Source organism: Balaenoptera borealis, assembly GCF_965194805.1.
Source record: "Balaenoptera borealis genome assembly, chromosome: 3".
Taxonomy (NCBI): domain Eukaryota; kingdom Metazoa; phylum Chordata; class Mammalia; order Artiodactyla; family Balaenopteridae; genus Balaenoptera; species Balaenoptera borealis.
Genome location: NC_138866.1, coordinates 64,984,046 through 65,007,529, shown reverse-complemented (window position 1 = coordinate 65,007,529; position 23,484 = coordinate 64,984,046). Strand labels below are relative to the sequence as shown.

Sequence of the window (23,484 nt, the reverse complement as noted above, 5' to 3'; positions counted from 1 at the left end):
ATTGCACAAAAGCGCCTCCCCCCACTCCTCCTTTGCACACCATCCCTCCTCGATAAGCATCAAGTTCTCCAGTAGTCCAACTTGCAGTTGGCAACCCCCGCGCTGCCTAGTGCACAGAAGACGGGCAGAGAGGGGTCCCGGCCCGGAGGGGAGGTTCTGCGCCCCCATTCCTGCACACGCGGGCTGGAGTCCAGGTTACAGGGAGCCGCGGGAGGCGCGAGCCTGCTTGGATGGTGGTTATTTCTCTAGAGAAAAGAGGGGAGAGAGCGCGCCTGTCTTACACTTCGAGTCGGAAGTGCGCGGTGTGTGTGTGCGTGTTTGTGCTGAGGGGGCGGGAAAGAAAGGCACCCTCCGCTGCCCGTCATCCCCTTGCACCGGCCAAGTCCTCTCTAAGCCTCCCGGTGCATCCTTCCTCCGCCACCCCCTCCCCTTCTTCCCTCAGCTGGGCTCGCGCAGCGCAGTCGGAGCAGCCAGTGAGAGCAACATCCTGGAAAGAGGGGGGAGCACCACCGCCCCCCAAAAGGGAAAAAAGGACCCACCCTGACACGTTTTGCTGTTTGCAAGTCCCTCGCACGCCCCCCCGCACCTCCTCCTTGCGCTTGCGGCCCCCCCCCCGCCCGCTGCGCGCACATCAAAGCGCCTCTCCGCCGCGCACAGTGGCCGCGGCTCACTAATGGGATTGCAGGCTAGTGCCTGGCTCCGCTGCTGCCGCCGCCGCTGCTCGCGCTGCTGCTGCTGCCGCCGCTGCCCGAGCCCCAGCCCGAGCCCCCGCCAGCCCGAGCCCAGAGCCGCCGCGCCCGGGGGCCGAAGCCGCGGCGATGATCCGAATCTTTCCGGATTTCAGCGTGCAGGTGACGGCCGCGGCAGCCGGCGGGGCGGCCGCGGGGGTGCCGGCCGGCGCGGGCATGGGGAGGGCCGGCGCCGCGGCCAACGGCACCCCGCAGAACGTCCAGGGCATCACCTCCTACCAGCAGCGGTGAGTAGTCCCGCCTGGGCTGGGATAGTGTCCCCCCGCTCCGGGGTGCTGGGGTGGGACTCACTTTGCCTCCTGTTTTATGCGTTACAACACACATGCACATCGCCAGGGCTCACTTTGCTTGCCCCTCGTTCTACAGATAAGACAGGAAAAAATAATTCACAATTCGGATTGAAAGGCACTCCAGTGTACTGGCGAAGTCATATCAACCTTTGCCTTCTGCCTGGCCCCAAATCTAGAGTCTCAGCACCGCGTAGCCAAGGAGTTACAGCGAAGTCTGAGGCGCAGAACAAGGTGCTTTTGCAAAGTTTGGGATCCTCGTCCCTTTCAGCGGAATTTTCTCAATGCTTCTGCCGGGTGCGGACCCGCGCTGACTGGCGGCCAGGGGGGCAATTGATCACCTGAGGCTGATTGATCATTTGTTTCCAAACAGAATGGGAACAGTTTTCACGTGTAGCCGTACACTTGCAATTCTACATAATAGTGTTATCATGTCACCTGTTACTACAGGGAAATACAGCATGAAATCCGAGTCTCCTCGGCGCTGTTAAGTATTCATCTTAAACGTATTATAATGCAAATGCGTAAGATTCAGAGATGCAAGTTAGGAAGCAAATTTTACAAAGTTAGGTTAGGTGGGAAGAAGGAAGTTTTAAAGTATTTATTGTTTGCATTTCCTCCAAACATTTATGGATTAAAATAAATATGGTTGTGACATTGAAATAGTAAACATTCTTTGATTCAGTTAGGAAAGAAAGGGGGAAAAAATTACCACCACCACCAACAGCCCTAGAACCCTGAAGTTTTTCCTTAAGGACAACTTGCCATGTTGCAAGATTTTATCAAAAATGTAATCCACAAAAATGTGCTGAGAAAAACTAACAATGTAGTATGAAAGGTAAGCTTCCCATTTGTGGGGCTCAGTTTTATAGAAGATGGGAGGAAAAAAAGAACACATGAAAGTGTGAAATTAAATATTTGTGTTTCCCAGATTGCATACGATTAAACATCTGAGAGCTTTGCCAATGGCATTTAACTTAAAATATACACAATGCATAATTCAAATAACAGCTCCTATTCTTACCTTGTATTTCAAACTTCATTGATTTGAGAACCTTTGATTTGAACCAACAGTGTTTAAACTGAAAAGGTTAAGATAATCTATCACTGCCATATTTTGTGCCTTCTAACCAGTGGCTCAGCAACCAGAGCAGGTTTTGCATAACACACTGAATGTTTTCCAAGTTGATGCCTAGTATTGCAGATATTCTGTAGAAGACTTCATTGTATGCTCTGAGTATTGTCAGAAGTTTAAAAAAAAAAAGAGTCTTGAAAATAAGTCAAAAAGAGGCTATTCCTTGTCAAAGAGATTTTTTATTTAAATTATTTTAGTCTTGTTTTACTTCAGTGATTACAAGAACCTTTAATACAAAAGATCTGGGACTCTTTCAAACATAAAGGACCAGGAAAGAATTAGATTTTTCCTTTTCATGGTTCAGGTATGGTTTTATGGTTGTTTTTTTTTTTTTTTTTGTCACTTATAAAACATTTAAATGACAATAGAATCCAGTGATCACTTTAGCTAGGAAGTGCAGGCAATAGTCACAATAGTGTGGTCTCTGAAGTAGTGAGTCAAGGGTCAGAAATGTCAGATGGCCTTTGGATGATTTCAGGGACCTCCAGGGAACTTCAACTAACCCTTAAGATATGAATTGGGCATAAGAGGTGGTCATGAAATTTCAGCCTTTATGTTTACTCTCTGAGTGTTGGTGTCTTTCATCATAAAGATCTTCCCAGGGCCAATTTCCCTGCAAGTCAGGAGCACGCAGGGGTAATCCTCCATGGTCCTGCGCTCAAACGCCGAAAGCTGTACCGATGCTTCCACCTTCATCTTTGAATTTGGGCCACTTTATCAAGTCTGAATCCCACTGCAGTTCTAAAGACTAAAGCTTTAAAAATAATCAACTCTAAACTCTAGCCTTTGGGATGTATTTTTCCCTTCTTCTCTTTTCATGTTCTGTCATATTGACAGAAGAGAAGGTGCTAGCTGTGAAAAATGTAGCTCTTGGTTTCGTTACTCAGATATGATGACACCTGTTACTGCCTTTAATTTTAGTTAATTTGGGGACAGGGGAGCGAGTCATGTGGGGCAAGAGGATTATTGGCAGGGTCTGAGTCACAAGTCCCCTGTCCTCTGGAATTTTATTGGGAATGTGGGCCACCTACTTGTTAGGCTGAAGGGGCTGTGAAGGGCAGACTTAGTTTCCACCTCAAGACCTGGATCTGTCTGTTCGAGTGAATGGCGACATCATTTTCCCCCCAAAAATTTGTTTTTGCATTAACTTATTTTGGGAAGTCTAATGAGGGACTGACAGGGGTGGGGGGTTTTCAAGCAAAGAGTGGCCTGTTGGAAGAACACAAGCTTCTCTCATTTGTCATCTTTGGGTAGAAATGCCCTAAGCTGGCTGTCCTGGAGCCAAAACTTCCAGCAGACAACTTTTTCCCCTCCCTTCTAGCCCCTGTCTATCTTGTACTCAACACTCTCCACTTCATTTTTCAATCACTCTCATCTTCTCCTACCTGTAGAGTGTACTCCAAAGAGAACTCAAACACCATCATGCAGATTAAACACGTCTATCACGAAAAACACTTATGTTTTCCAAGTTTCTAACTCTCAGCCCCAGTGTACTGGAATGGTAGAACTGAATGGGACCCCTTTGCAGGTCTATTTTTTTCTTAAGCTTAAAGTAAAATGCAAAGCCTCTCATAGGATTGATGTTTTCCGTCTGGCTCTTTCATTTATTCAAAGTGGGAATACTTTAAGAGTCCTTTCTACTTTCCTGGGTGACACATGACCGACCCAAGTCTCTGCCTAAAAAGCTGCCCACACCCGGCAGAGCGGTTTAGTGGAGAAAACGCGCTGACCAGGGGCTACCCAGGCAATAGGATTCCAGCACTGGCCCTGCACTGAGTGGCCCTTTCCCTAGGCCTCGCTGAGCTGTAAAATAAGGAGGCAGCTGGGCTGGATCCCCGAGGCCCGCAGTCCGGTCGGGTCCCAGGTCCTAGGAGCCAAGTCGAGAGAAGCGTTTTATCTAACTGCGTTTAAACTCCTGGGGATTCACTTGTGAACCCCGGGGTCTGCAGACTTGCATGTGCGTGTATAATGCAGCTGCTCCGGCTTTGCAACGCTGCTGAGAGCGCCCGAGCCACAAGGTGCCTGTGCCGCCGCTGCACTCGCTCACGGGGCCCTCGGGGCCGCTCCGCCCGCACACCCCCACGCGCTGTCCGCGGAGGCGCGCCCCGGACGCCGTCCTGTGAAGCCCGCTCCCGTGGCCTCCCAGCTCCTCTCTCTGTTTCTTTCCTCCTGGCCGCGATACTCGAGAGAAGGGAAGTGTTCGAAACTGCAACTGAGTGGCGTTGTTGCGCCGGCAGCGGAGCTTCCCAGTCCCCGAACGCGAGAGAGAGAGAGACAGAGAGAGAGAGACAGAGAGAGAGAGAGACAGAGAGAGAGGGGGGGGGGGGGAGAGAGAGAGAGACACGGAGGGAGAGAGAGGGAGAGAGACAGAGACACGGAGGGAGAGAGAGGGAGAGAGAGAGAGACACGGAGGGAAAGAGAGGGAGAGAGAGAGATGGAGGGAGAGAGAGGGAGAGAGAGAGAGACACGGAGGGAGAGAGGGAGGGGGAGAGAGAGAGAGAGAGAAAGGGGGGTGTGTGTCTGCGTGCGAGAGAGCGCTCTGGAGCAAAGCAGCTGGAAAATGCCCAGAAATACTTTCACAGCGGTCAAGCTGGGAACCCCCTGCGCGTCCTCCCCGTCCCCGCCCCTCCCGGCCTAGGTCCCCCCCGCCCCCCGCCGGGAGGGTGTGTGCCCCACCTGCCAACGGGCCAGCTCTGGGTGGCGGTGGTGGGGTGACTGCGGGGGGTGTGGCGGCGCGCGAGGCGAGAACCCGGAGGCGGCGGGGCCCTGGGCCTGGCTGCCCGCGGGGCCGCGCGGCCGCCTCCCCACCCCCCCGCGCCGCCGCCTCCCCCTCCTCCGCCGCCGCCGCCGGTCGCCTGTCTCCGCGCTGGGCATGTCTCGGGAGCCGGAGCGGCCCGGGCCGCGGGGGCTCTGCGGCGCATGGACGGCGGCGGCGCCCGGAGAGCAGGGGGAGGAGAAGGCGCAAGCGGCGGAGGAGGCGGCGACCTGCGGCGAGAGGCACCGGCGGCGCGAGGGGACGGCCGGCCGCCGGCGAGGCTCCGGCCCCACTACTTTTCCGTAGCCTCCCCGCCTCAGCAGCACGGCCGCCGCCGCCGCCGCCGCCGCCGCCACGGCCAAGGCCACGGCCGCCGCCCGCCTGGCCGCAGCTGAGCGCCGCGCACGCCCGCACTCACTCCCGCCACCCCACGCACACGCACACACCCCCCCGCCCTCCCCACGCCCCCCGCCCCAGGAGGGGGGAGAGAGGCAAAAAGTAAGAGAGGAAAAAAAATAGCAGGAAGATGGCGCCCACCAAGCCCAGCTTTCAGCAGGATCCTTCCAGGCGAGAACGGTAACACTTTTCTGTTTATTGAACCTGCCGCCGGGGCGGCTGCTGCCGCCGCCGCCGCCGCCGCCGCCGCCGCCGCCTCCGCCGCCGCCGCCGCCAAGGTGGCGGGGCCCGCTCCGCAGCCCGCCTCCTGGGCCGCGAGCCCGCGGGGACCTGGTCGGCGGGCTGGCGGCTCCGCGCTCGCTCGCGGTCCCCGCGCGCATTGTCCGCCCGCGGTGGCTGCGGCAGCGGCGGCGGCGCCAGGCTCTCCGAGCGGTCGCACCTCCTCGGCTCGGCGAATGGAGTGACTCGCTGACAGAAAAAAAAAAAGAAAAATAAAAAAAGAAAGAATGAAAAAGCAAAAAAGAAAAGAAAAAGAAAGAGAAACAAACAGAAAAGAAGGGGCTGCTGTGTGACTGGGGGCAGCGGAGCGGGTGGGGGGGCCGGGGGATCCCCGGGGCCGCCGCAGGTCCCTTGGCAGCTGCTCTCTAGGAAGGAATGAGGCTGGGGAGGGGGAGGGAAGGCAGGCGAGAAGGGGGAGGAGGAGAAGAGAGGAGGAGGAGGAGGAGGAGGAGGAGGCCGGGGGCGGGGAGCGCGGAGCTCGCGCCAGGCCCGGACGGTGTCGCCGAGGGGCTGTCTCCGCGCGGAGCAGCTAGGCCGGGCCGGGCGGAGAGAGAGGCGCGCGGCCGCCGCCTCCCTGCCGCCCAGGCTGCGCCCCTAGCCTCGGCAACTTGTGGGTCTCCTGCTTTGCCCTCTGTTCTCCTCTCCTGCCCTCCTCTCCACTCCCTTGCCCCCCAGAGAAAATAAGGAAAAGAAAGAAGAAAACCCTCCAATCCAAATCAGCAAGCCAACAGCGAGATCCAAAATGTGCCAACAGTTGGAGCATCTCTGCCCCGTTAGTTACTGTTTGGGGATCTGTGTTTAAAAAAGTTCCTGGTGAGAATTGCCTATCCAGGCAAGGAGCTCAGCCGAGCATGTCTGTTTGAAGTTAGTTAAACCAAAGCCAAAGGGAAAGGGAGTTTGTATTCAAAATTTCCTTAACCGTCCTACGTGGATGGCATTGTTAGATTTCGGAGTAACTAAGCACCCCTCCGCCCCACGTGGTTTTCCCTCCTGCTGTCCACCCAGCCCACTTTGTTTGGAATCCTATTTGCTATTAATTGGCAGCGTTAATGACATTAATTGCATATAGCATATTGGTTTGAGCAAAGTGAATATCTCTCTCTGTCTCCGAGGAGAAAATGCTCAGTAGGAAGTATGAAATGTTACCCATTGAATCGTGAGGAAAACAAATGCGGTTAGATATATGCACCCCCTGTCCCCCCGCCCCCAAGCAGCGATGTTTACTTTCCTCACAGGCTTAAGTGAACTTGAAAAGAAGATGAGGGCAGTCCGCAGTAGCAAGACTTAATTATTATTACGTGGGCAGTTTTATTTTTGGTACAACATAGCATTTAACCTATAGTTTACATCAAGAGGCGGTAGGGAGATATTATTAAACAAGCTATTGCTTTAAAAAGCTTCAGTTGCACTGTTGCTGGTTTCCTCCATACAGTAGGGACCGCAGAATTGTCAGGATTAAGGAAATAATTTTAAGTAGGTACTTAAGTGACTCATTCTAAACTCTAGCTAATTTCTATATAAATCATGTACCTGAGAGTAAATCATACACAGTCCAGTTTTTAAAGATGTTAAAAGTGGGTAGCATTAACTATCTGACAACTCAAAGCTAAAACGAACATTCAGTCTTAGTGTTTTATGAGAATTCACATATTAAATACTTTACTCTCGTAGGTAGAAAAATTATGTCTCAGAGCATCGTGCAAGGCTTTTAATAATTACTTCTTATTTAACATGGTGATGAATACTTTTTGAAATAAGAAGTTTGTAATTGATTTTCTCCGTCCTTTCCTTCCTCTTTGCCTCCTTCATCCCCAGTTCTGCTGGTAGTAAGTGTATTTACTGGGATGGCCCCAGTAATCTCTCTAGCAGAGGCCTATTTGTGTGCCATTTTGGGAATTTCTCTGAGATGGGAATCTTGAAGATAGAATTAATTTCTAGAGGAAACTTCATAGCCTGTGCATGAGCGCGTTCTTTATCACCTGTCTCCATTTGGCATTCGAAGAAGGTAAATCAAAGTGCGCGATTTGTTATTCCGCTCCACTTGAGAGCTGAACTAAATAACACTTGGTCTGAAATTCTGATTGAAGTTGTAGGAGGATATACTGTATTTAATTTAATGCCCTTTAATAGCATCTTCTTGTTCAGCTCGGATGCTGTCATTTTAAAGGTTGGATCTGAGAAGGTTTAACCTGTAGGGAGAGGGAGTAGTACTAAAGAGGGAGGGGCGGAAGGAGCGATATAGAGGAAAGGAAGGAAGGAGTTATAAAACTAAATGTTTTCAAACAGTAATAACCACAAACTTGGCCCGTTATCCAAACAGTTGTTTTATGCCCCGAGGGTTCACTTTGTTATTAGGGTTTTAAATGTTCTTAACACTTTAAGTGTAAACATTACACATGTTAGTTGATTTGGTTTTGTAATGAGAAATGGGAAGTCAGATGGTTGGTTCAGGAGGGGGTGTTTTTCATAGTTACTTGCTTCAGCTAAGTAGTCATTTTACCTTTATGTGCACTTTGTGCCTGAACTTGCTGGTTAGTAGTATGATTTCTCTGTAATGGTTGAACACAAATATGTTTATAAAAGATGGCTTTCTGTGGACATGCTTTAAGTGATCTCCTCCCTTTTACTTAAAAAATGGTTTCCAAATCATTGATTTCATAAAGGCATTCATGGACACTATTCTTTACTGCTTTTCAAATATACCAGTAATCAAAAACTTGAAAAAATATATCTTTTGAATTGTCTTATTGTTTATTTATGACATATCTGACCTGAGTTTAATAATACAGTACAAAAGTCATTTTCTTCTAATAATGTTTACAGAGTAAATTTTGGAAAGAGAAGCTTTTTCTTGATAATGTTTTACGTTATTATTTAGTACTCCTTACATTTCTCTGACTCATACACACACAGAAAGTGTCTCTTTGGAGCCTGAAAGAACAAGTTGAAAACCTTGTGCATTTAAACAAAACAAAAACCAAAAACTGAAAAAAAAACTCCAGTAGGCTGCAAAATTATATAGCACTACCACAGAGTGTTTCCACTATGTGAATGTATAACCAAGAAAATTAGACAGACAGAAGTGTCAGGCATGCGATATGCCCATGCTGGTTTGCAAAGCATATTCCATTTGCACAGGGCTTTTGGTTTAAAAAGTCAAGGTGGTGGTGGAGACTTTTTTGGAGGTATTTCTTCCTACAGTGTAAGCTTAAACACAGAGTGATAAATGATGATGTGTGTTGTCTAACACTTGCTTATATATAAATAGCTCCACAAGATTGCTTAAATGATAATCGAAAATATGAAATAGGATGGCCTTCATATCACAAGGCCAAGGGTCTACAAATGGAAGAACTGAAATAATGAAATATTTCCAAGGCAACAGACTGTCAACAAGAACTGTAATGCATGGGCATATCATAGAACCACCAGAGAGGATATTAGATTGTATAGCTCTGGAGCCAGGAGTTATAATGACCTTCATTACGTAGGACCCTCCCACATTACAACATCCTTTCGTATTTCCAATTTCTGATTTATAAATTGAGAGACACAAAGCTACTTCAAATCTGTAATATGCCAATTAGTAGATTTGATTTGTTACAATGAGCAAACTCGAATCCAACATTATTTGATGCTTTTGGTTTAAAAAAAAAAAGTTACATGAGTTATTTTTTAGCACCTAGTGGTATTATGAGTAAAGTTTTAGTCCCTGTGTCTTTAAAATATTCTTAAAAATATGACTTATTTTTGACTAAAAGTTATGGGAAATTAATGTCTTGTTCAGCAATGAATTGGTAAGAATTATATTGCAATTATCTACAGGTTGTAACAGCTTGATATTTTTGGCAATATGAAGTTTGAGTTTTCCCCAAAATTCTTCTACACAATGGTTGCCCCTACCTACAATAGATCTATTTTATGGGAATGCCAGAATTTGCATGAACCCTTCAACTCTTTTACTCTGGCCCACTGGCATGTTAAAATTGCATCTGTTTGAAACCGGACTTGATGTCCAGGGTCCCCTGCTCTGTGGTGAGGTTTTCTATGATGGTGTATCTGTACTGTATATGCTTTTGTAAAGCAGAACTTTTGGGGGAGGATTTAGGCAGTTTAGCTTTTATTTAGTTATTTTTTAAGCTGTTGAGCTTTAAATTTTGCGGGGTATTTGCAGGGGATATGTCACAGAGATTTCTGAATCATTCCTGGTAATGTTTTTCTCTGTAAACTTCCTTAAGTGCTTTATTATTATTACTAATGACCCTTAGATAGTCTATTTTTCTTTTCCTATTTTTTCCTGCAATTCTAGTGATCCTCTTTCCTATGCAGAATGCCACTCACTAAATTTAAAGAAAACTAAGCACACGTGAGAGCAGAACTAGCCCCTCCCCTGTTATGTTTACATGGCTACTTTTTCTATATTATAGCGTTTCATCTCTTGAATTAACTTTTAAAAAATTCTGCATTGCTGTTGGCTTAGAATCTAACTTCAAGTGCTTTATCAACATTTCTTTAATTGCATACAATGGGTAAGGCTGAAACCTAGTGTAAGGGTTAGTATGTTGAAAATTGTAGTTCATTTGATTAAATATTAATTTTAAAATTTAAATGCTTCCAAAGTTGCTCATAATGGAATATGTGAAACTTTAAATATTTAAATCTATGATTAGCTAACAACTTCCTGAATTTATGGGAAAATTTAGTTATGTTTGCTTTGCATTTAATGTTAGTATTTTCACAGTAAATAGTGCCTTTTTTTTTTTTTTTTTTCCTCATTGGGCAGTGTAATAAACCAACTGTAACTGAATGGTATTTTTTACTGCGCTGGGCCCCATTAGTGTGAATAGGATGTTTGCACTAGTAAGTTTGATAGAACCGTACATAGAATAATTTGTAGTAATATTAATAATAGTACAGTGCATAAGCAGGACATGGCTTCGTAAGAGGAAGGTGACTGCTACTATATCTGAAATTACTAGGACAGTGACAAGATTAAACAACACTTGAAGTTGTCTGTATACATGTCTAAAGCGTAATGTTTTGGTGAATTGGAATACTTGTGATCTCGTGTACAAAATCATGAGAGGCAAGTTGAAAATCGCACATTACTGTTGTCCAAACTGCTCGTGGGCCCCGACTATAATTATTGATTGTGTTCATTCAGCTTTATTTATCCCACCTCTGCAGTGGACCATCATGACTTGTGTGGGGGATAGTGGTGAATAATACACCCTGTAAGAGCAGTTGCTCTAGTTACAGACTTGTCTTTATATTGGATATGTGAAATATTATCAAGGGCCAGAAAACACCCTTTTCTGGAAGAGTAGGAAGTACAGAATTCATACACCTATAAATAAGGCTCCTTATCTCCTTTGACTTCTGTTAGCTTAGTGTTCTGCGGGGACAGGTATTCAGCCTGTAAAATATTGTAAGTAATGACTATAAAATGATTAGAGGTTCTTGGGAGAAAGAAAGAAAAGATGCTATATAATGTAAATGAAATTATAGCAAAAAATTTTAAAGATTTTTGATGGGATTTTAAAATGAAAATAGATCACATATGATCATAATAAAGATTTATTGGACATTACATGTTTCAGGCCCTGTGTTAAATACTTCGTAGTAATTTTCTCATTGGTTTCCCCGCTGCCTTACAAGGGAAGTGCTAATATCCCCATTTATGGATGGAAAACAGAGGCTTATTGTTCCCAAAGAAGGTGGTAGAGTTAGAGATTGAAATCAGGTTTGTCTCTAGAAATGTACCTTAACTGCAGTGTGGAGGGGCCTACATTTTTGGATTTTCTAGAGTCGGGGATTTCTGAGCCGATGCCAGAAAGTTCCTATGGCAGAAAGACTGTGTGTGCTGTGAGTAGTGAACTAGATCTCTGCTTCTTGGTCCTTCCTCAGATGTTTGGAGAAGTTCAGAAATGCCGTGTTTATAAAGTTAGAGGAAGAATCAAGAAATTATTCTCACTCTACCTTTTAACATTCCGGTAGTTTTGTGGGCAAGCTCCACAGCTGTCTATACTTTGGGGCAGATTTTTTTACTGAATGGTTTCAGAAGAATCAGTTTGCCATGTACATAGGCCTCTTTGGTCTTAGACTGAAGTATTCAGTGACCTCTTCCGCTCGTGTTATTCTTGCCTCAGAGTGTGCCACAGTTTAATCTAAAGATTGCAGTTGAGATGTTTTTATTTTGGGATAGTTTTGCCACTGAATGGGTAGAAACAACCTCATAGGCTTTCTGAATAACACACTCTAGTTCCTGTATTTCTGGATGTTGTCTTCTGAGATATATAAGGACTCTTGTATATCTCAAAAGTTGGCCTCTTGCCAAATTATCTGGCATTATAATAATGACAGCAAGCATTTATATAGCACTGTGTACCAGGTACTGTTCTAAGGGCTTTACGTATATTAATTAACTCATTTAATTAAAAACATGTTAAAAATGGACCACAATATACACACAAGTGATAAGTTATCCTTATTGAGTTCCCCCACCCTCCACCCAGACGCTCACACACTTGCCGCATCTTCAAGAAGGGAAAGTCTTGGTAACATTTAAATTCCTCTAATGCCAGGGATCACAGGGGTTGGTCTGGTGTGTAACAGTTCTTTGAAAAAAGCTATACTTTAGGAAACTTTGTAGCATCTGACTCTATCACTGCTCATTGTAGAATGTATGCTAGATTTGAGGTAATAGACAAGCATGCCACGTTTATCTTCCCGTTTTTAGATCTAATACTGTCAACCAAATAGCTTCCTTAAAAAAAAAAAAAGTGTATAGTAGGAATTTCAGGGCTTGAAAGGGCTAGATAAGCAGCGCTTGAGTATTTGTGGTTGAAAGCTGAGTATTTTGCTTGTGTAACTTAATTAAATATTCACTTTTACATTCAGAAAATTTTTTGTTTACATAAAGAATAGGTTACCTTGTGAAATGTTGGAAAGGGCTCATTTAGAGAGATGTTTTGCTAAAATATGGACGATAAAAAGCAACAGTCAATAGGAAGTATAAGTGAAAAATAGGCTACAAAATTTCAAACAGCATTCAGATCATCTTAAAAGAAATTATATCTGATTACAGTATTTTATTATCATCAGTATGCTAATGCAGAATTAAAGAGCTCTGACTTGGGTACTGAGGTTATATATAACATTAAAACTTAAATATTTATCACATATTTTGGAAAGTAGTGCCACATAGCATTTTAAGACCATTTTATGGAATCACAGGTCATTTCAGTAATATCTGATTACTTCTGATAGACTGGGGCTTTCTTCATTTTTAAGATTTATTTTAAAAATTTTATTATAAAGAAAAGTGTAATATTGGGTTAAGGGTCATCTTTAGTGAATATAGCTGAAATCAGTTATCCTCGCCCCACCCAACTATGACTTCCTTTCTGCTATTGTAACACTGCAGAAAAGGGTACTAGTTCTAAACTTCATTCAGAAGCACTTTACTCATAAAGACTGCAGTATTTTGGTAGGAGCAAGTGGAATGATTGAAACTGTTTGCAGAACCTCTCTCTCTGGTCCTAGAAAAAGGAGATATCAATGAATAAGGATATTTTAGTAGCTAATATGTATTGCACTGATTGAGGGAGCATTTTTCCCTACAAAAATAATTCATTCCTCAAAATCTATTTCTTAAAAACCATATCCATTCCATTCATATATATGAATGGGATGATTTTTATTTATTGTAGGAGATTTCTTTATGTTGTATACATGATTTATATATAAGCCATACATATATGTGTATATAGTCTTTACAATGTAACATATATAAAACATAAACCAGATATACCATGTATGTATAGATCTACCTGAAATGGGAAAATGTTACAAAGGTATCTTGAACATATTATAAATGTCTTACTTTAGATCAAGTTAAATTTAAATATATGCAGCAGATTGGTGACTTTTTTGTTTTCCTAATGCTTTAAGGAAAAGTAGGCTCATCATTTTTTTTTGCACATTTTTATTGTTCTGTGTAAATGTAATTTGTTAATCCTGTGAAATTTGTCATAGATAAATTTGCTTGGATTATCTTGTCACCACCGTATCTGCATTCTTTTGTTCATTGCTTATTCATAATTTAACAGTCTGGCAGTGAGCCTTTTTGGGATGCTCACAAAAGATATATGACCTCTACCAGCTGCTAGTATAACCTGCAGAATGCACAGCAAGACATTAGAAACGTGAGGATTCCTCTACTGATTAAAGTGCTCTTCATTTAAACAGTCTGTTCATAAGAATCTCAGGAATCTCTTGCTACCAGCAGTTTTGATTTTTCTTCTTCCTAACAAAATTAGTTCTAACAATTGAATCTTCATTTGGTATGAATTTTTCAGATTATCCAAAGGAAGTTAGTTCCTTGAATGCTGTTTCTTCTTTATAGCCAAATACTTAAATGTTTTATATTTGGGGGTGTTAAAGTTATTCAGAAATGGTTTTATTGGACAAGAAAAAATGGAGAGTGGAGTAAATATCTCACATCCTAATCTTAGAAGAAATGGTTGGATTAATCCTACTTGAATCCAAGCACTTTACAGTTTATACTGTAAACATCCCATATTATGTAGTATGTAGCACACATTAAAAATAGAATGTAACTTGAAGTGTAACCACATCTTTAGGTTTTCATTATTCTGAATTAGTTTAACATATGAATTTATTCTCATCAACTCCCCCCCCCACCCCCCAACTCTCTCAAGAAATCAGCAGATCAGTTTATGAGTAATGGCTAGTTTTGCCTCTCTTCTGTGCAGGCATATGATTACAGTTCAAAATAATTCATTGCTAATCCATGCAGTATTGGTTCATCTCCATCACTCTGTTCTGTGATTAGAGCCTCAGGCCTGCTGCCTTGCTTTCTGCCCTGATTTTCTTTAACTGCAGCCCTTGTTTTAATATAGTTCTGTAGTCACCACTCTCCTACTCTCCCCTCTCCATTCCTCATATATATCGATTGCAGTAGATTAATATTTATTTGAAGCTATTTTTCAGACTTTGTGAAAAATGTATTCATTTCTTACTGTGAATCTTCACCTAAAGGGAAAATGGAGAGGGAAGATGTAGGACTCAGGTATGCAACTCTTCTTATAGAGTAAAGCTATTGCTTTTACCAGTCTTCTTTCTCTGCTTTGGTCAATGTTTGTTCTTTATACACAAATCAGGAAGTTGAGTTTCCTTGAAAAAAATTTTAGGCAGATTAAGCTACAATGTTGACAGTTTATCTCTAGTTTGTAACAGTTCTAAAATGGCTTTCTGTATTTTGGAAGTACATACTGCAGTCAGTACAGTTGCCACAATATACATTGATCAGCTTGCATTTTCAGGCAGGGACACAAAGCTATCATTTTCCTTAACATCAAAATTTGCCAATTTTACCAGAAGGTCATCTAACAGATTTTTAAAAGACTTTGTTTCAGATCTTAGTAGTCCTGTGTTCCTTTTAATAATTACTTTCGTCTCATTGTAGCTGTGTGTTTGAAAGTGTAGGTCAATGAGGATGATTGCATTCAGAATTTCATGATCTGTGTAGTGGAACAAATTGAAAGCAAAGCCTGTATCAATCACTGTGAAGGGAGGGTTAATTGTTACCGCTTCTCAAGCCTCTGGACAGATAAACCAGTAATGAAATACTTATTGCTCTGATATGTGAATGCTAAAGGATGAAACAATGGAAACAGAAGCAGTCTTCAGAGATAACCAAAAAGGCAAAGAAAAAAAGAATAAACTGGATGAAAGTATAGAACTGTGTACTGCATTAACTCTCTTAAAAGTAATATTGTTTTTAGCCTCCTACCCATCTTTTTTTCTGGCAGGTTAGGGCAGTATCATATATCAGGTTGCTAAAGCCAAATAAGAATATAAATGGAAAACTCTCTTTGTGTAAAAAAAAAAAAAAGTGTAGTTCTATGCTTTATATGAATTCCGTATATTTTATAAAAATAATGTTTGAATTACTATTTAAGGTTTTCTGTTTTTAAAAATTAGTGATGCTACATATGTTACATATGTTAAATATTATACAGGTATAAATGGCTTAAATTCTAAAAAGGATTGTTTTATCTTTGAAGAGATTTTGGAATTATCGGTCCATTATAGACCAAAGCATAGAGGAAATTGTAAAATACATAAAGAAATAGTAAAATAAGAATTACTGTTGCCGAGAAATCATGAGATAAGAGTAAACACATTTAACCATTTCTTCCATATGAACTTAACATTTAAACATCTGTTGGTTACTTATATGTTGAAATATATGCAAAAATATTTAGCCAAATTGAAGTCTTAGGCCCATGACAATCATCTCAACACAGTGGGTAGTTCTGAAAATTAATGAGAATGATAATACTGTAAAGACTGTTCCAGAGTTTGCCCAAATTCATTATCTAAGACTCTTGTTAAGAACATCTCAAAGAATTTTAACCAGGAAAATATATTAATGGTTCAAAAGCATTTTCAAAACCCTGAATTATAAAAGTATAATGGAATTATATATGCAAGAGTTATAGTTAGCAACAGAGATAGCAGAAGGTATTATGAAGGCATATTTTTCCATAACCTGTACTGCTCTTGCACATGGTTTCATCCAAGGGTTTAATCTCATACATTATTTTTTTGTTTTTAGGACAAGGAATTGGGATCATTTAAAAAATGAAATGGGGGAATTCCCTGGTGGTCCAATGGTTGGGACTCTGCAATTTCTCTGCCGAGGGCCCAGGTTCCATCCCTGGTCAGGGGTCTACGATCTCACAAGCCACGTGGATGGCCAAAATTAAAAAATATAAAATGTTTTTTTTCCCCCATTAATGTCGGGAAGCCTATAGCTATAAAAAGTTAAATATATCTTTTAGCGGTCACTTCATATTTGGTACAAACAACTACTAACAAGATAGAACATTCTTAGCAAAAAGAAAGAACTGTCTTACACCTTTGTATTTATCTTCAGAAGGTTAAGAATTTCCCAAGGCCCGTTTCTGCATAGTATTGATGTGGCTTCAGAGCAACTTAAACAAATGGTTTGGGGCATAGCACTTTCTATGACAGTAGCACCGTCCCCTAGCTAATGTGGTTTTGTATATTGTAAAAGATAACTATAATAAGAATGCTATAACATCCCTGGATCAGGATATTTAAACTGCTATTCAAATATGCTAGGACATAAGTCAGTAGAGAGCCCTAAAAGTCAAGCTGTGCAAAGGACTGTCAGTTTCTATGTACAATAAAGGGCAGGCAAAAAGCAGGAAGAGTTCCATTACTCAATAATAAATGTGTTCTTAAGACAGGAGCCCATGGATATATCGAGATTGTCATGGCAATACATTATGAATTACCATTGGCTACTTTTGCTTGTTGGGTTCTAGTAGCACAGCAGGTAATGGCATAAGTCCTGGTCACCAGTGTCAGTCTTTCATTATCTTTGTAGGAAGTTGTACTTTACATAGGTCCTTTAACCGTTTACAGCCTCAGTTTCTTTATTTGTATATTGAGTTGCTAACATTTCCTTCCAGCTACAAAATTATGTGACTACATGATTTGAATTGCATGACTATATGATACTAAGTAACGCGCTGAAGTATTTGTGGATATTTTTTCTGATGGTATTAACATTTACATATATTCTTTATTTATAAAACTATTAAATAAAGTTTTTAGATCAAATGTGATGCTTGTCAAGCAGGTTTCAATCAATAAAATATAGGATACCTAAGTATTTTTCTTCTATGAAAACATCTTTGACAGGAAGCTTCTTATTGCAGGAATGTCCAGAGGGACATTGCAGAGGAAGCAATAGGCTGTATTAAGTTATATTTTAAAGTGACATATTATGCACATGACTCAATGTAACACTGAAGAAAAACACAAAAAGTGTTCAGTGATAAATACATTTGTTGGTTAAATTCAATCAAGACAGTAGAACAACTCTGGAAATATTTGAAAACCAGATGATATACCATAAAGAAGGAAGTTAATGTAATATTTGATGGCCAGGTGAGTGCTTAGGGGAATAACTAATCTCTGCAAATTTTGTGTGTTCCTAAAACATTTATAAAAGAATAAATTTCTGTAGTGAGATATATGCCCAAACTACAACAATTATTTATTTCTTTTTAACCTTGTTTTTCAAAGGAGCTTTCTTCTAATTCCTCTCCCTTACTTGTAAAGTTGAACTGATTTAGTGTTTGTAGTGTAGACAGATTTAAATATTTATGACTGGATAAGATTTCTTGCTTCTCATAGGCTAATGACTTTTAAAATAGATATATCGTCACTTATTTATTGTTTTCTTTGATTAATATTAATAGATACTGCAAGGAGGTGATTAACTTTTTTTCCTAATTTCTATATATATGCAGATTATCTAAATCTGTATTCTATATATTATCTGTAGATTAAGAGTATTTTATCCCCTAAACCTATTTTATGCTTAATTGTCAGTGATTATTTTGATCAGTGGTGTTAAACTTTTTCCCTAAAAACACTCTATTCCTCAAAAGGTAATTTTCCATTTTTTACTGTGAAAACACTTAGGAAAAGAAAAAAGCATGGTATGGTGTAGACTGGACTTCTGTAACTCCTATCTCTCCCTTTCACTCATCAAAACCCTTTTTTCAAAGCTGATTTTGGCTAGCTGTTAGGAGATAATCTGAATAGAACAATTTATAGTCAGGAATAAAGCTTATTTTCATTTTTAAAATGAACCAATAATAATAAACAAAGTTTTAATTAATAGAACACAGAGAATCTTTAGTGTGTTCTTGCCTGTCTCTCCATATCACGTGTATATACCCCTTCCCAAGAGATACATTAGTCAACACTTTGAAATACCTCTTCCGAAAATTTAACATCTCATTGTGACATTGTTTTAGAAATAATGTGTTAATTTTCTCACATTATTGAGTGTAAAAATGTCATGAGCTGGGTTAAATACATGTATTGTACATATTTTCCTTGGTAACCATTTTCTTTTTCTGTCTAGTTAAAAGTCTCTCACTGTGGTAAAGAGCTAGCACCAAGAGAAGAGATTTAGAATTGGGTGGTATGTTGTGACACCAAGGTTGGAAGTGTCCACTCAGTGCTGAAATAGAATTTAAATGTGGAATTTATAGATGGCTGTAGTGTTCTTTGTAGAAAGGAGTCTGCAGCAGATGTTTAGATTTGGGTTGAACCAAACCACAATAGACTTAGCAAGATCCATCCCATTCCCACTTCTTCTGAAGTTCATTTACCAAGTCTTGTTCCAAGGGCAAACATTACCATCTAGCTATATTTTGCTGTTATTCGCTTGTTAGCAGCATTTGCTCTATACATGGTCAAAAAGACTTTTGATAGGCCCTGATTGAGTGTGGCCTCTCCTAACTTAAGCAGGAATCTTTAACCCATGGTCCATGTTATAGCAGTAGGTGAATGGGCTTCAGAGGATCCAAGAATCTCCTGAAATGGCAAATTCATACATTTTCATCAGTTACACACGGGAGTATATTTTCCCTGAAAACCTGTCTCAAGAATTTTGAAGAGTCTGAGACTTTACCCTACTTGCAAGCTAATGGCCTGCTACAGTTTAATGGATGCTGGTAGAAGATGCAAAACCCCTGATTCAGAGATGAAGAAAAGTTTAATACAGCATTAGCAATAGCCAGGGTATCAGCATCTAGTTCTCTGAGCCCCAGTTCCTACAGGATGATACAAAGAAGACTAGATAATACCTGCACATGCAGTAGCTTGGGTTATAAGAAGAACTCCGATCTTAGGGAACCTAAACCTTTTAGAGATGTCTCCCCTTTCTTGTGAAGGGAGAAATGCTAGCTCTATCCTCCAAGGCTGTTCTCCATACACACAAACATTAATAGATAGTTTGGAGCAAAGGACGGTTAGTACCTTGCCTGCAAGATGCGCAGAAAATGCAAGAAAACTCACGGAGACTTGTCTCTCAACAATATGAATCAGTTATGGGGATTTTTATAGAAGGGATGAGAGGATCTAGTGCTGAAATAGTCCTATAGTTTAGAGATTCTTTGAGCTTAATGCAAAATGAAGTCAATGATTTGGAAAGAAAATGACCAAGGTTCCAAATATGTAATCTTTCCAAAATTGCATATGATGCAGTATCTGAAGCTTATGTAGGTTTAGTTGATTCGGTAGTGGATGGATCCTTACGATGTTAATACATTCACATTCTCATGACATATTATATCACAGTAGATATCTGTCCTATTTTGTAGGCATGCTCTCTTCCTGGTTTGCTCTATTTATCGGTAAATTTTAACTTGCTGAGAGTTCACGTCGTGCCTTTGCATTATATCGTTTAAGTTTCTCCGTCACACAATAAGATAGGCTTTGCCAATATCTCCAATTTATAGATAAGGTCACAGTTAGTGAGGATTTGAAACTGGGCTCAAACCTTAGTTTGTGTTGACTTAGTATATGGTAGAGATGACATCCTTTTACCATACTAGCTTCCTTCTGACTCTTGTGGATTTATTTTCTGTTTTCAATCTTTATTCTGGGGCTTCTCCATTTTCTCACATCACCTTCCTTCATCATAATGTTCTTCGCTTTTCTATACCACCCCACATGGATCCAACTGATGATATAGGTCCCATCTTATATATTGCCTTTAATACATTCCATTGACTTGTAGGTATTGAGTCTTTTTGCATCCCCAAATTAGACTAGATCATAACCTTTCTTATCTTCTGATTTCATGGTACCTATCTCTGTAAAGCTAATGATTACAATTGCAACATAAACAGATCAGCCAAAAGTTTGCAGATCATACCTAGCATTATGCTAAGGTATTACATTAAAGATTCTTATGAGAAGATTATGATCTTGTTTAGCAAGTTATAATCTGTAGTTCTATTTCCTGCATGGTTTTTATAACATTCAAATGTGAATAGGTTTACATTTTGTGAGTTATGGTGGCATGGGTCATAATATATTCCTGTCTTTTGCATAGCAGGGCACTTTTCTATATACCATAATTTGTTGATGTATCTCACTTAAAAACCTTGCTTAAAATAACCTGTGGCTTCTAGTTAATTCAGATCCAGCTATAAATTAGGAGTTTACCTCCAATCAGTGCCCAATGACTTGGCACTTCACTTTCTCCCTTTCTAGTGTTTTAGCCCAGTTTTTATCCCAATAGGATTTAACAATACCATTATGATATAATTTAATGCAAATTCATTATCAGAACATGGTCTAACTAATGAGACCACTCAGATCCAAATATTCTCTACTGGATACATTCCCTAGTTATTCTCTGCAATGGGGATTTTTTTTTTTTAAACATCTTTATTGGAGTATAATTGCTTTACAATGGTGTGTTAGTTTCTGCTTTATAACAAAGTGAATCAGCTAAACATATACATATATCCCCATATGTCCTCCCTCTTGTGTCTCCCTCCCACCATCCCTATCCCACCCCTCTAGGTAGTCACAGAGCACCAAGCTGATCTCCCTGTGCTATGCGGCTGTTTCCCACTAGCTATCTGTTTTACATTTGGTAGTGTATATATGTCCATGCCACTCTCTTACTTCGTCCCAGCTTACCCTTCCCCGTCCCCGTGTCCTCAAGTCCATTCTCTACGTCTGTGTCTTTATTCCTGTCCTGCCCCTAGGTTCTTCAGAACCATTTTTTTTTCTAGATTCCATATATATGTGTTAGCATACGGTATTTGTTTTTCTCTTTGACTTACTTCACTCTGTAGGACAGACTCTAGGTCCATCCACCTCACTACAAATAACTCAATTTTGTTTTTTTTATGGCTGAGTAATATTCCATTGTATATATGTGCCACATCTTCTTTATCCATATAAATGCCAATCAAATATCTGGAGATCATGCTAAAATATCAAACTGGAAGGTGCTCTTGAGGACGTGACAGTGGGACATAGAGATTGTCTACCTGTTGGCAAGCAAATCATAATTCATCATCAGAATCTATTGTTAAACTTCTAAGTGTTCATAACCAGAATAGAGTACTGTTAACCAAAATAATGGATGATAAAGAAATAAGTTATAGTTTCTTCTGTACTTGTCTTTCTATGTAGATTGTGACCTCTTTGGAAGGGAAGAAATTACTCTCCTTCATTTTGCATGCCCAGTGGTGAAACACGTTCCTGGAACAGAGCTAGGGAATGAAGTAATGAATGAATTTCAGTTCTAATTATGCCTATTTCGTATTTGTGTTTCATTCCCAAAATCCTCCTTATCTGTCAGAAATCTACAAACACCCTTTGCATACCGCATGACCACTGATCTAAAAAAGAAATTATTAGGGAAAATTAAACATTTTATAATTATAAAAATTTTACCAATGCTTAGAAATTTCTAGTGCATTCTGGGTTTCAGAGCTGAATTATTTACATTATCTGTTCTAGATTCCCTGAAGAGTATACCCCTGTAACTCTATAGAGAAGAGTCTTAGGTTCAAGATGTGTCAGGACTCTCTATTAAGCAGAGGACCAAGAAAATCAATTAGAACCAAATATGCCATTGATAGTTTCTTTACCTCCAAATGATAGCACCAAATGGATGAACTCTGAAGCAATGGAATATTTCCAATTAGAATCATATTAAACCTATTTGATAGTCAATTATAGTTCTATAAAATTTGAATTTCATTAATTCTGTATTTCACAAAATTGTACCTATAATAATTTAAGTTGATTAGACTAAAATTAAAAAATTCAATCATGTAAAATAGAACAGATTACAGAGAGCTGACATTTTTCCAGGCATCTCTTCTCTAGTAGCACAGTTCATCCATCACATGGCCATGTGTACATAGTACCTATAACAAAAATCTTTGCACAGAAAATCACATATAGGGATACAGTGGAAAAACCATGATTAATTTAGCTTTTTACCATGATTGATTAATAGTGGTGAAGCTTGTTACTTTCATTCAAACCAGTAGAGGGATAAAATTTGATAAACTTGCTTGAACTTAATATATATAAAGAAATGAAATAATTAATGACTCTAGGGAAAGAATGGATCAGTAGTTCAAATATACTTATTCCTTTCTCTCTTTACTCTGAATGTTGCTCACTTTCTCCAAAGTTTATTATCTGTAGTCACTAAATTTTGTCTTCAGTGCTTATCAGGCATATTCAGATATGTTGATGTATATCTTGAATAATTTTAGGAATAAAATTTAGCTAGAAATTTATTAATGTATGCATAAAGAAGCACATCTAATTCCCTGGAACCAAAATAACATCTGATACCTTGATGTATACACCTAAATATGTCCACACGCACACACACCCACACATGATACACATGGCAACAGAGCTCTGCCCTATGACACAGTTAGAAATTCTATTCAGTGTTAATCATGAAAACTCAATCTAATGGGCAAAAGCTTTCTATTTGCCCAATGAGAGCACTGAGTTCCAGAAACAAATATAACCATGCATGGTTATTTGGTCTGGTGCCCCAGTGTGATGATGATTTGATTTATTTTGTCCAGATCTACTCTGGCTTCCCAGCTCCAGATAAAAGTGGTCTTCTGTATCCAATATCTATTTAGAAAGATTGCTCTCTTTCTGAAAAACACAGACCATCTCTAGACTCTGCTTTTCCACCTGGAAAATTTGAGCAACTACACATATGTCTTACAGTTTTAATAATAATATGTTAACAATTACTGCTTATTGCATTACTATTTTGTGTCACAGTGATAAGCTCTTTAGCACATTATCTTAACTTTCTCAGCATTTGAATTTGTTAATTTGTAACTCATTTTTGATATCTTTAAGTGTTGCTCATTATAAGCATTTATTTTCTATTCCAGGCACTTATTTTACATGTGCGTCGTCTCTTAGAAATTATGAAAGCCGCAAAAGTTTTGG

At 40.5% G+C, this 23,484-nt stretch overlaps 1 protein-coding gene across 12 annotated transcripts in view; it reads left to right on the top strand.

Annotated features, from left to right (window-relative positions):
• Nucleotides 1–255: 255 nt before the first annotated feature.
• NPAS3 (neuronal PAS domain protein 3) overlaps nt 256–23,484 on the top strand; it is an 853,648-nt gene continuing 830,419 nt past the window's right edge. For 6 of the 12 annotated variants that reach the window (XM_082384096.1, XM_082384094.1, XM_082384095.1 and 3 more), the window contains exon 1: nt 256–976. In XM_082384096.1, coding sequence (XP_082240222.1) covers nt 819–976 — 158 coding nt within the window. In that variant the 5' untranslated portion in view covers nt 256–818. Of the gene's footprint in view, nt 977–5,371; nt 5,503–23,484 lie in introns of those variants that run through there. The other 6 variants (XM_082384090.1, XM_082384091.1, XM_082384089.1 and 3 more) reach the window with 2 other exon arrangements.